Source organism: Gavialis gangeticus, unplaced genomic scaffold (genome assembly GCF_001723915.1).
Source record: "Gavialis gangeticus isolate Ggan-Ray unplaced genomic scaffold, GavGan_comp1, whole genome shotgun sequence".
In the NCBI taxonomy this organism is placed as follows: domain Eukaryota; kingdom Metazoa; phylum Chordata; order Crocodylia; family Gavialidae; genus Gavialis; species Gavialis gangeticus.
In genome coordinates, this window is record NW_017729011.1 from 24,353,053 (window position 1) to 24,370,880 (window position 17,828).

Sequence of the window (17,828 nt, forward strand, 5' to 3'; positions counted from 1 at the left end):
GCTAGGGTAAACTGATAACTGCAAGGATATGAAGCAATATTTGAGGAGCAGGTCTTCAGTTGATCATATTAAAACAAGAAAACATAACCAGACTCAGAATCTGGGTATACCTCTCTCTGGACTTTAAATATCAGACTCGTACACATTTTTTTCCATTTGTTCTTTACATTTCATTCAGTCCTAATCATAGCTAATTTCTGCCCATGGAAATGAAACCCAACAAATACTTTACATGTGGTTAGGAAACACTTAAGTACCAGGGAAATTTTGCATAATCAGGCCATCAATCTTCATTTGAAAGAATGCTAAACCATTTAGGGAACAAATCTGGCATGTCTGAAGAATGTCAATCACAACAGGGTCTCAATCCTGATAGAATAAAGCAAGTATAAAAGGAAAAATTGTGAGGACATATAGGCAAATGCAGTGTTCACATGTGCTAAATGTATTTTTGAAGCATGAGCTGCAAATCTAAAATGCAATGTTTTTATTCATATGAAAGAAAAACCTATACCCCCACCCAAAAAAAAGAAGAAAAAAGGTGTCTCACAATGACAATGGTGACATTTCCATCCTTTGAAATGGTCGATATCAACTGAGGTTCTTTTCTTGCTGCTTCTCAAAGGATCTAAACCACCTGTGCATCAGATTATTCCTCACTTAACCTTCACTGCCCTTTCTCTTTCATACTGGAGGTGTTTAATTACCTCAGATTCACAGAGCTGCACTTCAGGTGAACATAGTCCTAATGGTCTCATTACCATTTACACAAAGAAATACTCACTGATTGTAACTGAGCAAATATCAACTGTACACCCTCTTACACAGGCAAATTTAAAAACTACCCAAGCATTTAGGTTACCTGAATATTCTTTGGTCTTCTATATACTCCAAGGGCTGCAGTTCTGAAGAATTACCTATTACTGTTTTCTGTACTTCACAATTTCTCTTCTACATATAAATAGGTTGTGACTTAGCTTGATGTGCTTCCTTTTTAGCGTTTGCAGCTTGGTAGCTTCTAAAGTAAGGTTGTGTATCTGCATGCTATTGTTAGTGACAGCATTTTTGCTTCTCAAACACAGGCAAGGGAAATGAGATAAAAAGACCCTTTCACAAATTAATGTTTAACGTGCTGCGCCTGTGCTGCAATGGCTGCAACCAAATCTTTAACAAATAGTTTTGTCAGCAACAATTTTGGGGTGTTGGAGACAGAGAGCCAGGACAAGTTAAGGCTTGAAAGAGTCACAGAAGGAAAACTAGTGCAAGGAGAGCAAAGATGTGAGCAGTAGAGTCTAGACACTATTCTCTCTACTCAGGCATCTAAGGAGCACTCATACAGCTAAGCATCCACGTGCACTTCTGTTCCACCTTGCTCCAGTTCCAGAAGAACCATTCATGCGTTTGCTTTTGTCCAGCTTAGCCTTAAGGATAAGTCACAGGAACAAAGGAGAAGCATGACTCTCACGTGTGCAAGGCTGTGTGTATGCTCGCTCTCTCATTTTTATAATATGAGAGATATGTGTATGCACACTAGCATATACACACATGCATGCATGCGTGTGCACGTGTATAAAGCTTTAGAGACAAACAGACAAAATATCATCATTATAAAATTATCTTAAGATGTTTTAGGGACCCAAATATGGTGGAACAGGATTGCACTTAGATGCCCAAGAGGCAGAACAGGATGCAGCCTTGTTTCCATGTATCCCTAAGGGTCTTAACAGGCAACACATTTCCATGGGAGTACTTTACATCTGCTCTGCAAATTAATATAAATTGCACTGGGATCTAGAGTAGACACAGCAGCACCTATTGCTGGGGTGGCTGCCTGCACTGCAATGAATGCTGTTACAAACCTTTGCCACTAGATGCTAGGGGAACAGGTAACAGCCCATTTATCTTGAGTCAACAAGCACCCCAGAGTGAAACGCAGACAGACACCTACCTGGCCATAATTTACGCTGGTGCACTTTTACCCTCCACTCCTTCAGTAACTAAGCGTGAGCACGCGTGTGAGGGAGAGGGGGGGATGACACACTACAATAATTTTATTATGGTTATATTTTTTGTACATATCATCATAATACAAGAGCTTTTGAGTGTGCACACCCTGCAAATTCTGAGCGTCTCTTGTGTTTGCTGGCTTCTTCATAAGCACACACATAGCTGTTTTTCACTGTTTAACGTCTACATGGTGAACAGTAACTTCTCCTGTTTCGTGCAATTTAACTCTACTATTTAAGCAGCGTCAACTCACTTTTCCTTTTTCTGTCTGTCCTTAAACCTAGAAGGTAACCCCATATTTGCTGATACATGCTACAAAGGCTGCAGGAAATATCCCCCATCCTACTGCACTGTATCTACTTGTGCTAAATGAAGAAATAAATCTGTTTTTGGTTTCCGATAAAATTACAGATATTTTCATTTTTATTTTTTACTTAGACTTTTCTGCAGCATGGAGTGCTTCTGTCATAAAAAGATTGATGTTATTACTACGTACCACGAAATGGAGAATTAAGGACATGTCCAGCATTGTTTTTAAATCCAAAAGCTGTAGTTTTTGTCAATGAGCCATGCATTAATGAGCCTCAGAGCACATACTAACATGATAGACCATAGCAGTTTCAGTGGAAGGCCTGTTGTGTCCATAATCCATGGCTCATTTCCTTTCACTGAAGCCATAATGTCCCTGAAGGAGCTCCTTTATTCTCAATGGTGCAAGTGTAATAGTTCCAACAAAATCTGAAGTTTGAACTAGACACAAGTGGTATTATTGTTTTTACTTCGTCTTTAGCTTATCTGTGGCCCAAAGGCCCAGTAAGCACTGATCTTTTGAATTTCTGGCTTTTGCATTATACATACAACTTTAAAAATAGGCTACTTTTAATTGATGCATCCCTTGAACAAATTTTTGCACTGCAGCTAAATCTCTGAAATCTCTGAATCAATCTGGAAAGTTGTAAGAGTGATTTTCTATTAGCCTCTACTTGGAGAAAGATGAGCTTGGTGCTAAAGTCTGGGAATGGCAGTCAGAAGACCCGAGTTTTATTTCTGGCTTTCTGACAGGCTTCTAATGTGGCCTAAGGCAAAGACAGAGAGGTTATGACTTCAGTTTCCCCATTTATTATACAATTACAATAACGATGCATCTCACTCAGGCATTGTGCTAATTTTAGCATTTCTAAAGCACTCCGACATCCCCCAAAAAAGCATTTAAGTATTTATTCCTCAAATTAACAAAAAAATATTAAACAATTCTCATGTAGTATGTATAAACATCAAGGGAGCTCTGCTTCTTCCTTAAAATTAAAATGATCCTGGCACTACCAAGTCTTCACGTTATATATTCACACATTCACTCATCTCAATCAAGTTCTCCATAATCACCACTTTTCACACTTTCTGATGTACAATATTGTAGCTTAAATGACAAAGCATTTAAATAATGCATTTAGAGAGAGTGATGAGTGAATACAAGTAAAGCAGCTCCTGTGTTCTCTCTGGAATAAATTAATACCTCAAACAAAGTAGGCTATGCAAACTGAACTGCAATTGTTATCCTGCCTTAAGAGACTGTAAAGCCTTTTTTTTTAAAGCAAGATTGTGACCGTTCAATATGAAGATTATTTCTAACCAAACAGGCACATATACATACAGACTATCCTAGGAGTGTTTTTAAAGAAGATTTTTATACTTCTGGCAGTTCAGGTTTAAAGGTCAGATTTAAACTATCACCATGTTTCAAAATGCAATCTGTGCAATGCAGCATAATGAAATGGTTCAGTAAAGGTGCTAGTGGAAATTCTTTTAATTAGGTCCAAGGCTTTTCAGTTGTCAACATGAATAAAGCAAGAAACATTCTATTGCAAACACAGTATAAGAAAATAAAAGTGGAAGTTACCTTTCAAAAATGGATTTGCAATTGAGAAGCAGAAATATTTCCAGGCTCCCTCAAAAATACATTTAATTTCCCACACAGTGAAAGAACAGCAAACCAGAGGCTCTCCTAATTGGGGTAACTCGCTAATGAATGGGACCCTAGTACCATGCAAAAATAAGCTACGGGGGCAGCAAAATATAATCAGAGGCCAACTGCAAGTACTCAGTTACACAAAATACAAGTGAAAGCTACTTGGTGCTATATACCGTATATTAGTCACCAGAAATCAATGGCTTTGATCTAATAAAAACTAAGTACAGAGATTAACTTTTATATGTTTATTCCTCATCATCTGATGCTCTGGCATCTACATTTTGGCTTCAGCTCCAAGATTAGCCTATTTGTAAGGATTTGACAATAAATCTATAGGGCCTGTACCAAATACACACAAGCAGAAAAAATTACTGATCTCTCCTCCCTCCTCCTTGTACACAGAAAAGGGATATAGGAAACTTGCCAGGAGCAGATGCAACTGAAAGGTAAATTGCAGTTCTAAGTAAAGCTCCTTTCTTATTACTGCCAAACGAAAAAGGAGTATAGCTGCCCAAGTGCTCTCTGTCATGGTTATGCCATCAGCAACATGCAAGGATAACAAACAGAAGGCAAGGCAGGAGCAGATCCCAGCATTTCAACTATCTGCCTACTAATGTAGCCATTTGCAACTTATTTGTAAAAGACCTGAGCTGGGCGATTCAAGAAGTTCGAGTGCTAAGAGGTACCGTCCAGTCAAGCCAGAGCGAAGTGCCATGTTTAGCGTCTAATCCAATTCTGCTGGACCAGGCTCAGGGGGTTATCCAGCCTCTCTGGCATGCACGTTAAGCAGAAAGATATTTCATCATGTCCATTTTCACTCAGATACCAGGAGCGACTAACTTGCCCTGGGCCCTTAAAAGACAACATCTTGGGTAGCAATGTCACTACCATGAAACCCAAGTATGATTCACAGCCCAAGTCTAGGAAAGTCACAGCACTTTTAAAAATAGCAATAATAAAAAAGATCCCTTAATGTAGCATAAAGGGCTGTTCAGAGAAACAAGCATACTATTAAAATTTTCTATTGCATCAATTGCCTGCCGGTGAATGCATGAAAGTAAATGTTACTCATCACTGCTGACTGTAAATGGATTTAATTCAGCAAAGTAAATTTTGTGTATATTCAGGAGCTAATGAAGTGCTCAGTGTTTACATTAGCAAGCAATACTGAGAGCATGGTTTGTCTTAACAACCATTCAAGACTGTGGCACTATTACAGACATTTTCAGTTTCTCAGCTAACATAGTCTGACTCAACCCTCAGCAGATCACAAATGCATCCATGTAGAGCAAGTCCAGTGGAAATGCAGACTTCCTAGATTCTCCCCATCTTCCTTTCCTTTCCCCCACCCCAGAAGAAACTGCGTATAATAGATCAGCTTCACAGTTCCCCTGCTGTGATGAACAACTTGATCCACTTACAGTTCCAAACACATGATGCATGAAAGAACTGACAGAAATTCAATTCTTGCAAAGAAAAGCAGCTGCTCTCTAGTGGTCAAAGCCAAATATTAAACAGTTTTAAAGGAAAGGAAAAGACCTAGAGGAGAACCCTTCATTATCTAGGTAACTAAAATAATGAAGCAAGGAGGAATACAAATGAGGAATAAGACAGAAACATTGATTCCAAACATTAATTACACAAAGCAAAATGATTCAAGTTAAGTCTTTGTTACAACAAATATTAATCCCAGCTGTGTTTATATAGCAGTTGTGAAAAAAAAATACACCATGTACACGATTTGTGAGCCATGCCAGTTAATTGAATTTGCTGGCAGCACTTCCCCTGCAATGCTCCAAACATCCTCTAAGATAAAATGTAGCTTTTAAATAGACCTGCAGAAAACTGAATCAAGAAATTTAAACTAATAAAACACAACTCTTTACTGTTATAAAAGTGAAGTAAAAGTAAATAATGAAAGGAAGGAAGTCTCTTAAAATTTATGACATTCCAAAGCTTGAAGTTTTGGGTTTATTGGTGAAGTCTCTTCTGATGTTCTACAGTGCTCCTGCAATAGCTCCTTTAATGAGGTCCCATAAAATCTAATATAATACTTGATTGTTGACAAATCATATGTGTGTTTGAGGCCCAGGACTCGCTGTATCCAGACCTTTCTTACATAATTCTATAAAATTTACAAGTCTGTCATTTCCAGGATTGTGAATAATGGCAGGAGTGATGATCAGCTGACAGATTTGGGTGAAAAGAGTGAAATTAGAAGGAAGAATTAGTTAAAAACAAACAAACCCAAAAACCAAACACCCCAGCATTGAAGTAAAAGTTATGAACAGAAAGGCTGCCAAAAAGCCAGGGAGTCTCCCATCAAGATGGACCTTTCATGCATCACTCACTGCTCCCTGCCTACATGCTGCGGCGTACGTGACTACACGCAGTGAACTGACTCATGCTGCAGGCCCCTGAGCGGTGAAAGGACGTTGCAGTGGGAGGCAGTATGTATGCACGAATTCCCCATGGCAGCAAATGGGAAGCTTGCAAACGTCTGACTACTGCCAAAAGGGCGTAGCCACTTTCCAACAAGCAAACGTTCTTTCCAAGCCATGGTAGCTGGAAATCATTGTCCTTATGCAAACTATGAAAATGCAAAGTAACTTATATTAATCCATGATGATGCACTGGACTTTTCCCAGCACAGGAATGGAAACACTTCAGGGGCAGAGGTGAGGGAAGTGTGTCACTTCATATTTGGCAATTTTAGACGTTTGTATGTGTTTCTCTCTGGTAACGCCCCATGATCTGCAAGGCTACAGGCAAGGAATCCTGCAGGGCAAGGACAGATGTTTTCAGTTACGCTTCCGTTTCCTTCTAGAGAGCAACTTTAAAGTGATTCAGGCAATCGCTGTTCTGAACTCCACCCCTTCAGCTCTGCTTCATGGATACAGACCATGATCAAAGCCATTCCCAGCCTCTTGACTAGTGGTGGCTCCTGTGAAATGGGTTCTGGGGTTAGTCCCAGTCCTAACAGACAACCACATCAGAGACCGACACCTCTGTAACTAGTTGGCAGTCACAAAAGGAAGCTCCTGGGAGTGAAATGAATATGGAGGGAGAACGCAAGTGATCTCTTCCACATAGCTCTTAAGAGGAATGCTTAAAGTACACCGCTGATCTGTGGAGTTGGGCCCTGGCTGACCTTCCCCAGGCTCCTTCAGTCCTTGAGAAACCCACTTGCTGGGACAGCTGTGTCATGTTCGTGCAGCATATGTGCACGGTCCGTACACTGCACCAGAACTACAAACTATCTAGACAAAGCTGCCAACTCGATGCTCACCGCGCATTAAGACTTCAAGCAATGCTTCTTTATAGTCGCCAAAGTGTCATGGCTTGAAGTCTCGCTATTTCAGTACTGAGAAGAAAAAAAAAAAAAAAAAATCAGGCATTTGCCATGTAGGAAGTTATCTATCTAGCCTAGATGAAAGATCTTCATCATAGTATATAATTTAAAGGTTTACCATAACAGCCAGACTAGTTAACATATTTGTATTTAAATCTGAGGATCTAAGCCCGTAGAAGGAGTGCTTTAGGTGACATGCGTGTGCTGGAAGAGAAGGTATCCAGAAGTAGGGCATTTATTCATCATCAAGCAGCAGAGTGCACTTAGATACTCGAGTCGGTCCTGCTATAAAAATGAAATCATGCTTGCCCTCTTACAAAAGAGAGTGCCAGGCCATGGTTAGCCTGCAGAAAAATCACAGCAGAAAACCAATTTCACCTGCTGCAAAGAATGTGCCCCTCCACCACGAACAAGGACACAGCAAGATATTACACCACGGTAAAGCCAGACAACCTGGCAAGCATGATGGTGGTTCTCTGTCTGCATGCCTGCAAGCTTTGTAAATAGGCAGAAGCACCTCACAAAATCCAGGATTCTCCTGTGGCTGAAGCACAAAAGTGCTCCCTTTCCATTTCCAGTTTGAAGAAGTTTAACAATAGGCTCCAAGCAGGTACCATGGAAAAAGAGCCCTCAACGTGGCAAACTCCTACTTACCTGTGAACTGCAACATTGGCCTGCTCTATGTGCACTAAGCAATGACAATTATGCCTCAAACAGGTGCGTGACAAGACAATGGAGAGCAGAGCATTATCTTATTGCAGGTAATATTCAACAGCCACAAAAAGAAAATCTATACTTGAGTTTCTTCCCTCAACCCACAAAAGAGGCAGCTTGTTTTAATTTCCCTGTATATCAATTTCATATTCAACTGTACATTGAGGCAGGATTTTAATTAGGCCTTCAAATGAAGGGCCCTTTACTTTTATAGATCCTTATAGTCAACTCAATATCTAAGCATGGGTAGCAAGAGTAATTCAGATTTTTCCATCTGCTCTAAAATAGATGCAGGCTGACCTAGAGATGGCTTCTAGTGCACTTTCTCTACACACTTTACCAATTCTATCTTCTCTCAGCTTCATTAGTGAAGAATACTCCAGGAACGGGTGGTGTCGATACAGTGTAATGCAAATTGGACACATACGTGGCTCAAAGGGGGAAATTAAAGCATCATTCAACAATTTATACACGAACACTGATTTAAAAAAAAATTAAAAATATTTGTAAATATAGTGAATATTTGAGAATTACTGAAGCGCCAAAACTGCACAAGACATGAGCAACAGTTCAGAACTATATGCACAAACCAGTCTTAGCAATCAAGTGGGCAGCCTGGCTCCACAATGAAGGATACTAAAGAAAATATAGGGCAAGAAGTAAAATGTGAAGCACAGACTGGAAGAAACATTGGAGACAGCTTCATTTGCTATTAGGTCTCTCTTCCTTTTTTACAGTGTGCAAAACAGCATCTCGTTTGTCCTTCCCAGGGGCCTCATGTCCCCCCAAAATCTGCTTTAATTTATTTTTTGCTTTATTTCACAGGACACACATACATTTTGCACAAGTTCTCTCTTCTTCAGGCAAGACTTTGTAATCTTCAGAGAACTTGGAAACTAGTAAATGAGCTGGAGATTTGGCGCAAAGCCAAGGCAGGAGTTCCCAACCTGACTGTCATCAATCTTGCTTCCCTTTCATTTCTGGACTACACAAAAAGCAGCCCAAGCTTGCAGGATCCAGATGTTCACCTGAGCTCCAGGCCCTTCAGAAATGGTCAAACACTCTTCAGAAACAGCAGAAGAATAAAGGAAGCATTTCACCTAGCATGCAGGGCTCTGGCACAGGCAGTCACACTTGTTAGGTAATATAATAGGTAAAAAAAAACAAAACAAGCAAGCAAACAAACTGTTTGAAAATATCTGCTTTATACATACATACCACATCATTGGGAAGACTCTGAAGATCATCAAAAGGGGTTTCCAGTGTGTTGGTGTCAACATTAAGAATCACAACATCTTCCAGGACCATATTTCTAACATTCTAGAAAATAGAAAAGTCAGTAAAAGGGTGGGGGGGTGAGGTCAAACCATATCCCTAAAAACATGTCACAACACATGGCATCCTTGCACCATGCCATTTCCCACATACATTTAAAGAAGCTAGTGGTTTCTCTCTGCCCCACCATTTATTGTGTTTTCCCTCTTTATAAAAATAATTTCTCAAGATGAAAGGCTCAATCTGCAGAAGGACACGTCTTACCACATTGTATACTGCAATTGCTGAAGAAGTCACAGAGCCCCTGCTTTAGATCATGCAAGCAAAAGACACTTCAAGCACCTCCAATACATATTTTACTCCATGCACTCCTATTTCTAAGCACAAGTGTTAGCTCCACTGAGACTCAAAAATCAGTAAATCTTAACAGAGTCTACGCTGAGTCTCGATAGAAGAGAAGGGTAGTTCTTTTAGTTACAAAAAACTGGTGTTTAGGCTAAGGTAGGATCTGGCTTTGCCCTTCCATCTCAACCACTGCTGCATTCACAGATAAGGTGAACTTTGAGTAAAACTGTAAATACTAGGGATAAAGGTGAGGGAAAGGAAAGCTAAACTCTTTCCTTAATTCTCAGAGTAGGAAAAATCAGCTGTCCAAACTTCTAGCATCATTAGCAAATACAAGTGAAATGAAGTCTGAAGACTCGCCTGGAAACTTGTGAGATTTCCAAACCACTACAGACATTACAGAACACAGATTTCAGAGACACTGACCTCGCGAGCATGCGTGGGATCCTCCCACCGCTCCAAATAACCATCCTTCTTTATGTAGCACGAGTTTCTAAGAGCAAACTGCTCCTCCACTCTTCTGCCAGTCTCTGTATGGCAAAACCATTTCATGTAATAGTCTAACTTGCATTTTGCCAAGTCTGTTTTCCAAGGAAGTGGGAAGTAAGCATGCTACCAAACAGAGCTGTTTGGGGATTCTCTCATCGCTAGACTATTTGAAACTTTGAGGAAAAATATTAGGTTTTCACTTTGAAGACTGATCCAGAGGGAAGCAAGCTGTATGGGTTATGGAATCAAGCTAAAAACTCCAGGTTGTCTGGGCCAAATAGGGACGAACAAAAGGACTCCCTCCTTGCTCCTTCTGAATTGCTTTCAGTAAAAAGGAACGGGGGAAACAAACATGGGAGAGAACCACCACAAAGGAAGAGGGAGAACAAGTGGAATGTTTTTCCTGGAACAAAAAATCTTTTCATGTTTGTTTCTACAAAGGGCAAAAAACCTCTACAGAGTAAGCCCCACCGCACATCCCCTCCTCTCGACGGAAAGTTGGAATAAGTCTGACACAGTTCCCACTCCCTGGGTGAAAGCCCTGTCTGCTAATCTAGTCTGAGTGTTTATGTTTCTTACAATGGCACAAGGATGCATAATAGAAGAAAGGCACGGCCTCTTTGGAAAAATAATAGCCACTGGTACCTTGGGCCACTTAAGTACCTGAGGGCACCCTGTGGTCCAAATCCAGAGAAGAGAAGGATGCCAGATCCCATTTCCTCTCAATCAGCATTAACTGAACTGCTGATGGCCCCAAGAACTGAATTGAAATATTTGCTCCTAACCACTTTTTCCACACAACGTGGGAGTTGTGTCCACCTATTACTTTTAGATTCAGTTATTGGTGCCAAAGTACCATATTTATCTATTTATACAGTAGAGCTTTACTCTGATCTGGTTTTTCCATCTGTGGTTTACCAACAGACACAGAACCAAGGGAATGGTCCAAGCAGATCCACCAAGATACTCAGACAGCTGAATCTCCACCGTAATGAAAATTCTTCCCTCTAGGAAAGTCGAGCCACCCTCACCAAATGTCTGCAGTACCAGGAAGGGAGGGGGAGGAAAGAGGGGCTTCCTATGAAGCAGGAATCCAAGATCATTTGATCTTCTGCAAAAACATCACATTTTAAATGCTTCCAGAGCAAGATGACTCACACTGACACTTGGGATGCACTAATGACTTTGACAGAGTCACCAGACTATGCTGGCACAAATTCAGCCAAAAAAGTAAGGACGTATGAAAGAAAGTAGCTGGAAAAAGAGAAAGGGAAGAAGTCAGAAAGGAGCAGAAGAGCCTGTTCAAAATGAACAAGGAGTCACTTTGCATAACTCCAGAGAGCAGGGCCCAGCAAGTTGTTGGGAAGTTGTACTTGAACACTGCAAACCAGAAAACAGTGTGCTCATCACATGGTGACAGCTCTCAGTTGAGGGCCAGCAACAAAAGCCAAGTCCAAGGAGACGCAGAAGAACCACACGGGGGAAAAAATGTGATTACCTGTGGCTGCTCCTCAACATTAAAACAATCAAGAGTTCAGAAACTGGCTCTGCAGTGGCTGAAAAATTAGACATGAAGCCTCTCCTCCAGACACTGCTCACTGGGTTCAGATACAGAAGAGGTTTCATAGCATCACCCCAGAGGGCATCAAAGCACAGAATTTGGCACATTTGATCGTTTTAACACGAGGGAGATGCATCAGGTGCTGGGGCTCTGGCATGTGCTGACTGGATCAGCTCCAAGAAGGACAATGCCTGGGTATTAGTCAAAGTCGTTAGCATCAAATGCACAGTCATATTAGAAAAAAAAATCCAAACTGGAACTACAAAGTATGGTCAGGGAGATTTTCCATTAAATAGTAAGCAAAATATTATCTTCCTAGAAGTGTGCCAGTCTCCTAAATAAACAAGCTGGCTACTCTTAAAAACTGTTTAAGGAAGCCCTTTTAATCTTTGCCCCTCAAACAATGGAGATTCAGGTCTTAAGCCAGTGCTTCGGCTCAATATAAGCATGGTGTCACAACGCAGCCAGAACAGATGTTTAACACACATCAGTGCAAGAGGGGCTGCTACATGAGTAGCTTGAACTTTTAAAAGTTTTGGGCATCAAAAGTCCACTGATTTCCAGGACAGATGCTGAATTAAAAGACAAAAATGCCAAGCTAATTATTAAATAGCCAAGTCTGTACTTTGAAGCCAATATTTCAGAAACAACAGCATAAATGTTCACTATTAATTCCAATATTTAATGATAAATAGAAGTAATGGCTGCTGTATTCCCTGTCACAAATTTAAAAATCTCCCACTGTCTGCTTAAGCTTCATGTGCTAGGAACAAGTTTGTCTTATGCATAAAACCTAGCCAGGGGCATCTCTTTTGTTAAAATACTTCCCTTAGTTTTTCTGAAAACTAATGAAGTGACTTTGCTACTTAAATGGGCCTTCTTAAAGGAGCAGACTATCTAAGGCATTTAACATGAGGTCCTGCCCAAGTACTGTGTCCGATTTTAAAGGAAGGATATTCCATTTACTGCTTTCCTCACAAAAGAAACACAAGTACTTCATGAAAAGCAAGGTACTTCCCTCCCCACCCTCAGAAACCAAAAGGTCATTTAGTTGGCATGCATCTGATAAACTCTAAAGTAACCCAGGAGTCTTGCTTCTTTTGGGAGTCAGGAAGCTGCAGACAAACTGATTTGCTCCTTCCTGTTTCAGAAAATTAAAAATCTCACTTATACTCAAAGGACTCTTGAAAGCTTCAACAAAAAGGTCTTTAGCAATGTGCTTAACCAAAGCCAGAAGCTTGTCAAAACCAAGTGCCAGAAGGACAAGACAGAAGGCTTGAAACCTCCCCTGGATTCCTGCTGCAGGACCAGTGGTGACCTAGGCATACAGGCAGGGGAACTTGCTAGTGAAAGCTTTTGTAACTGGGGCAGATGCAGATTCATCATCTATCAGCAAAATGATGTGGATCTCCAAACTGTGCATGCCATAAACATGCACAGTCTTGGCAGGACTTGATATCTATCTAAAGCTCAGGTTCATCTCAGGCTTTGGCAGATTCTACTACTGTAATTGCCACCCAAGAAAGCAGATGTGGACGCAAGGATTGTACATGCTTGTCAGTCTGATTCACCTCCACATAAGGCCCAGCATTACCTTTGTCACTCAAAGCAAGGCTCGCACTAAGCTCCAGTGTGCTATGGCCCTATGGAAGCAAAGGATGCAACTTCTCTGGAAAAAGCTCAATGTTTATTAAGACAGTGATTTCACTGCAAAGGAGAGTCCTTCCATTCACAATACTTGTGACTAGTTTGAGCAAGTATCTATCAGTCCCATGAGCAAAATAAAGAGTCAGCTTCTAGGTTCTTACACGCTTACAATTCACCAGCTTCTAGGTTTGCTTTTCATATTGAATACACCTATATAATACACTAATTTCCATGAGCTGTAACTCCATCCAAGCCGTTTTCCACAGCTACAATTTATACATGCTGTCACTGTTTCTCTCTATTTATAAGCCACAAATAATCATATTCAATTTATCACAGCCTCTTGATTAGCTGGACAAAATACCTGAAATAAAGTGCTGCATACCAAAAGGAATGGAGCAGGTTGGTTAAGTATTTTACAAATGACATCTACAGAGCGGCAGGATAAGCTCCCACCTATGAAAGTGGGATATGTACTTTGTGCAATACACTCATTGTATCTTAGAAAATTTATCGATTCATTGTGGACAGTGGAGTTCACACATCTAATTTACTTATAAACTTTGAGACTGTGTTGATTCAAAAGTCTATAACGAAGGTTGAGGTCATTTGCACACAAAAAGAAGGCTCCCCCCTTTTAACTGGATTCCTAGTAGTCATCATTAATCCATAATAAAATACAGTGTGCCGAACTAGCATCTCCACCTGCCTTTTATTTTAAATGTCAGTTTTTAAAGAGTGGAGCGGTATGGAAACCTGGTTTAACAAGCGCCCTGAACCCATTGTTTATAGCCTCCATAAACATGGCTTAGTAAGAATTACTGACTTAATCAGAGTGAACTTATCTCCTGGTGAAAAGAGCACTTTAAATTTCAGAAATGGCACCTTTACTGTGAAAATCTCTTAACTTTTCAAACAAACTCCAGGGGGTCTTAAACACCAGGTCAGTAAATAAGCAGCAGTTAGTGGGATTCGTCCTACTCCTGAGCAGCCAAACACTTGAGATAATTAAGCTATATTATTTAAGAGTTCGCAAAAACTACATTCCAAAGAAAGTATAAAAATATTGTACTGAGGAAAAGGGCCCATAGCCAATAATATACTGGAAACAAAGTTTTGTTCCATCAGTAACTAACTTCCACTTTAATACACGTTGGTATCACTATTTATACTCCTTGTTTACTTTTTGCACTTCCCATCATTTTTACAACTCACTCACTGTTGCACTTGTTTGCAGTTAGCTTCATTTGCAGATCCGCGCTATGATGTTTGAGCTTCAAATAATGCAGTCTACATTTAAGATGGAACTATTGGCACTAGTTTTTTAAGCAAATAGTTCAAGCACCTGTTTGTTTTAGGTTTACAGAATTTTAAGATGAATTGAATTTAATGGCAGCTTTTTGTGACTAGATCCCAATGCTGACAAGCATATTAACACTGAGCTAAGTTCTCTCTCCCCTATCAAAGTTATAACTGTTCAAAAGTTTAAACAGAAATATAGGCATCCATTCATCAGTACCTAGTTTTATGTTATACCTTCTTAGAATGCAAAGTATCATTCACAACAGTAAGTTTGAGATCCCCGTGCTTTATGACTACCTCGCTCTTGCCTCCATCAGTCAGGGTTAACGTTTATAGTTTATTTACTTAAGAACACCACTACACGGCAGACAGCAATGTGTCAATCTGGCTGCCAGAAGCAGGAAAAGCAACGGATATAAAATTTTATTATTTCATGCCCCAACAGCAGCCAGAAGGACTTAATGAAATCGCTCTTAGATTTACAATCTGAAATCGCTATTCAACAGACAGATATGGTTAAGCTAGATGTGCCCTTTGACCTTTCAACCCTTTGATCCTTGCACAGCAGGTGGGCTGCTACCCCCCCCTGTGCATCTTCCACTCTTCCGCCAATCTCCTAACCTTGATGTGCAGTAGCCCTGATCCTACACAGGTGATTCTCAAGATCCTTATCACAAGCAGCTGCTGCAAACTGAGTGACAAAAATCACTAGCGTTGATACGATCCAATGCTACTGGACAGAAGGAAAAACGTCTGCACCTACTGGAGAGCTCTTCAGTGCTGAATATGATAAAGATCTTTCTTAAAACTTCATATAATGTCATATGACAAATCTCTTATTAAATCTAAAATTGTTCTTCTCACGCTTACAAACACTTTTTAGCAATACAATAGACTGTTTTACAAATGACTTCAAGCATTTATGACACATTTTATCCACATCCCTTAAATCATGCACATCAATGCTTGCCAAAATTGTGTTTATACCAAAAATGTGTATGCATATGTATAAATGTGCATAACAAAATTCGCTTTCAACAGGAGTTGAATTTAAAAATCCCCTCCCTCTCCCCAATATCCATTAAGCTTCTTATTTTAAGATTTGGAAAACAGTTCCACAATTCCATAAATACAATTCTTAAAAAAAATGTGATTGATAATACACTTAAACTTCACAAGATAAGCCCTTCACAAATAGTATTAGCGCTACAACTAGAAAGTCCCAAGGCTAATGCCAAAGAATTCATAGTCACCCTCAGAATTTAACATAAAGTGCATGCACGTGTTTTTCAGACACAGACACTTGGTAGTCTCTAGATCTCCGGATGAAAGTTTTCCACCCAGTTCTCGTTTACTCAGATACATCTGGTTACATAAGGGAAGGTCTACTACACCACACACATTCTTTAATCACACTTACTGTGTTCCACCAAATTAAAGATTTAAGATGAATTTTAGTGAATCTAGAAGTTATGCTATGATGACCACATCTATTTTCATTGGGCTGGAGCTAACCATTTGCTTCACTGAACAGATGCAAGATTTGCAGTGCTGGTAATGGCCCATGTTGCTTAGGGGCAGCAAAAGAACATAGTGGATTTTTCCTTGCTGATAAATTCAACTGAAATATTTTGCATACAAACTAAACGTCCGTGAATTTGGGCAATGTAACTTACTTCTACTTCAGATGAAGACGGTCTAGTGATGACAATTTAAAGGTACAGAATTGTCTTTTTGTTTATACTGTCACTGGCTTTCTTTTTAAGCAAATATTAGTTTTGTGCCCTGAACCAAGCATGACTAAGAGATACATTATTGTATAACTTCTGTAACTGTGGAAAGCCTTGAATGGAAGATTGCACTGTCAACCATTCAGAATCTGACAGCCACAAAGGACTATCCCCAACTGTTTTTAAATGAAACCGCATGCATTTCAATTCCAGTAAGTATTCCACTAGGTCAAGGGTATTCCTCTTCCATCAGCACCGCCACACTAATAACCTCAGCTACACAAATGGCAACTAAAACCAATTCTGTCCAATGACAGTGTGCAGAGGCTGCCAGCTAAGCTGGGCATTACTTACAACACATGGGCCAACCAAACGTATCACTAATTCCCAAATAACGTTTAATATAGGGTTAGTAACAAAATCGGAAGACTGAAGATGGGACAAATTAATTTGAGATGGTTCCATTTTCTTATCTCACTGCTATTTATCAGTACTACATACTTATCTTTATCTAATATGAATTTGATTAGTACCGTAAGTGAGCTCTATTATTCATGTAATAGCCCAAGCCTTGCTTATCTAACAGCTTATAAACTTTCAGTCTTCTTTGAAGTTGCTTTATGGATTGCTAAATGGAAATCTTATAAAGAATGACTAACTAGGTGATGATAGAAAGGCTGAAAAATAACAGCACCACACAGTTCTGTATTTTCTACTAAGATTTTCTCTCGTAAATCAGCTGGAGCTCTCTGCCCTATAACAGGAGATTATCTTATCTCACTGGAGAACATTTCAGTCACAGCAAATTAGACTTAACAGTCAATGGATCCGTTTGATATTTTAATCATAAGAAAAAATTGTCATTTTTCATTAAAGTAACTGCTCCGCCAACAATGCCAAAACTCACAGCAAACTTTCAGGTGCATGGCTGTTTGGAAAGGTCTCTAGAGGCTTGGAAAGGTCTCTAGAGGCAGAAAACATGGGTATCTTTTAAAAAAAAATTTAAGTTGGGGGAAAAGGGAAGATTAACTTAAAGAAATGCAGTGGTACTTTCAAGGAAATAGACTTCTACAAGGAAGCTAATTCTTATGTTCCAAGTTACCCATGCTTTAGCCTTTTATTTCCACCTTAGTTACATCTGCATACGGTAGGCTCTCACCAAAGTAATTTGGTACCCTGCCTGTAGTAATGTCTGGTTTGGATGCCAGAGCTGCCAGGACAGACCTCTGACCTATGTGGAGCCTCAGTGATTTCCATGGATTCCATACAGGCTCAGGATCTACCTGCCTGAACCCAAATGCAAGACTGGTGTCTTGGGGCCTTACCTTGCTACCATAACATGCATGTGTCAAATGCTTTGCAAGACACAGAGGATGCAGTTTATATACTTTTTTATAAACTATTTTGTATTGCTCAAAAAAAAAAAAAAAAAAAAAA

General features: G+C 39.9%; 1 protein-coding gene across 4 annotated transcripts in view; it reads right to left on the minus strand.

Moving 5' to 3' along the window:
• The window catches only part of DENND1A (DENN domain containing 1A), a 344,343-nt gene that overhangs the window by 116,557 nt on the left and 209,958 nt on the right, over positions 1-17,828 (minus strand). For all 4 annotated transcript variants that reach the window (XM_019510878.1, XM_019510876.1, XM_019510880.1 and 1 more), the window contains exon 12: positions 9,261-9,362. In XM_019510878.1, coding sequence (XP_019366423.1) covers positions 9,261-9,362 — 102 coding nt within the window. The remainder of the gene's footprint in view (positions 1-9,260; positions 9,363-17,828) is intronic.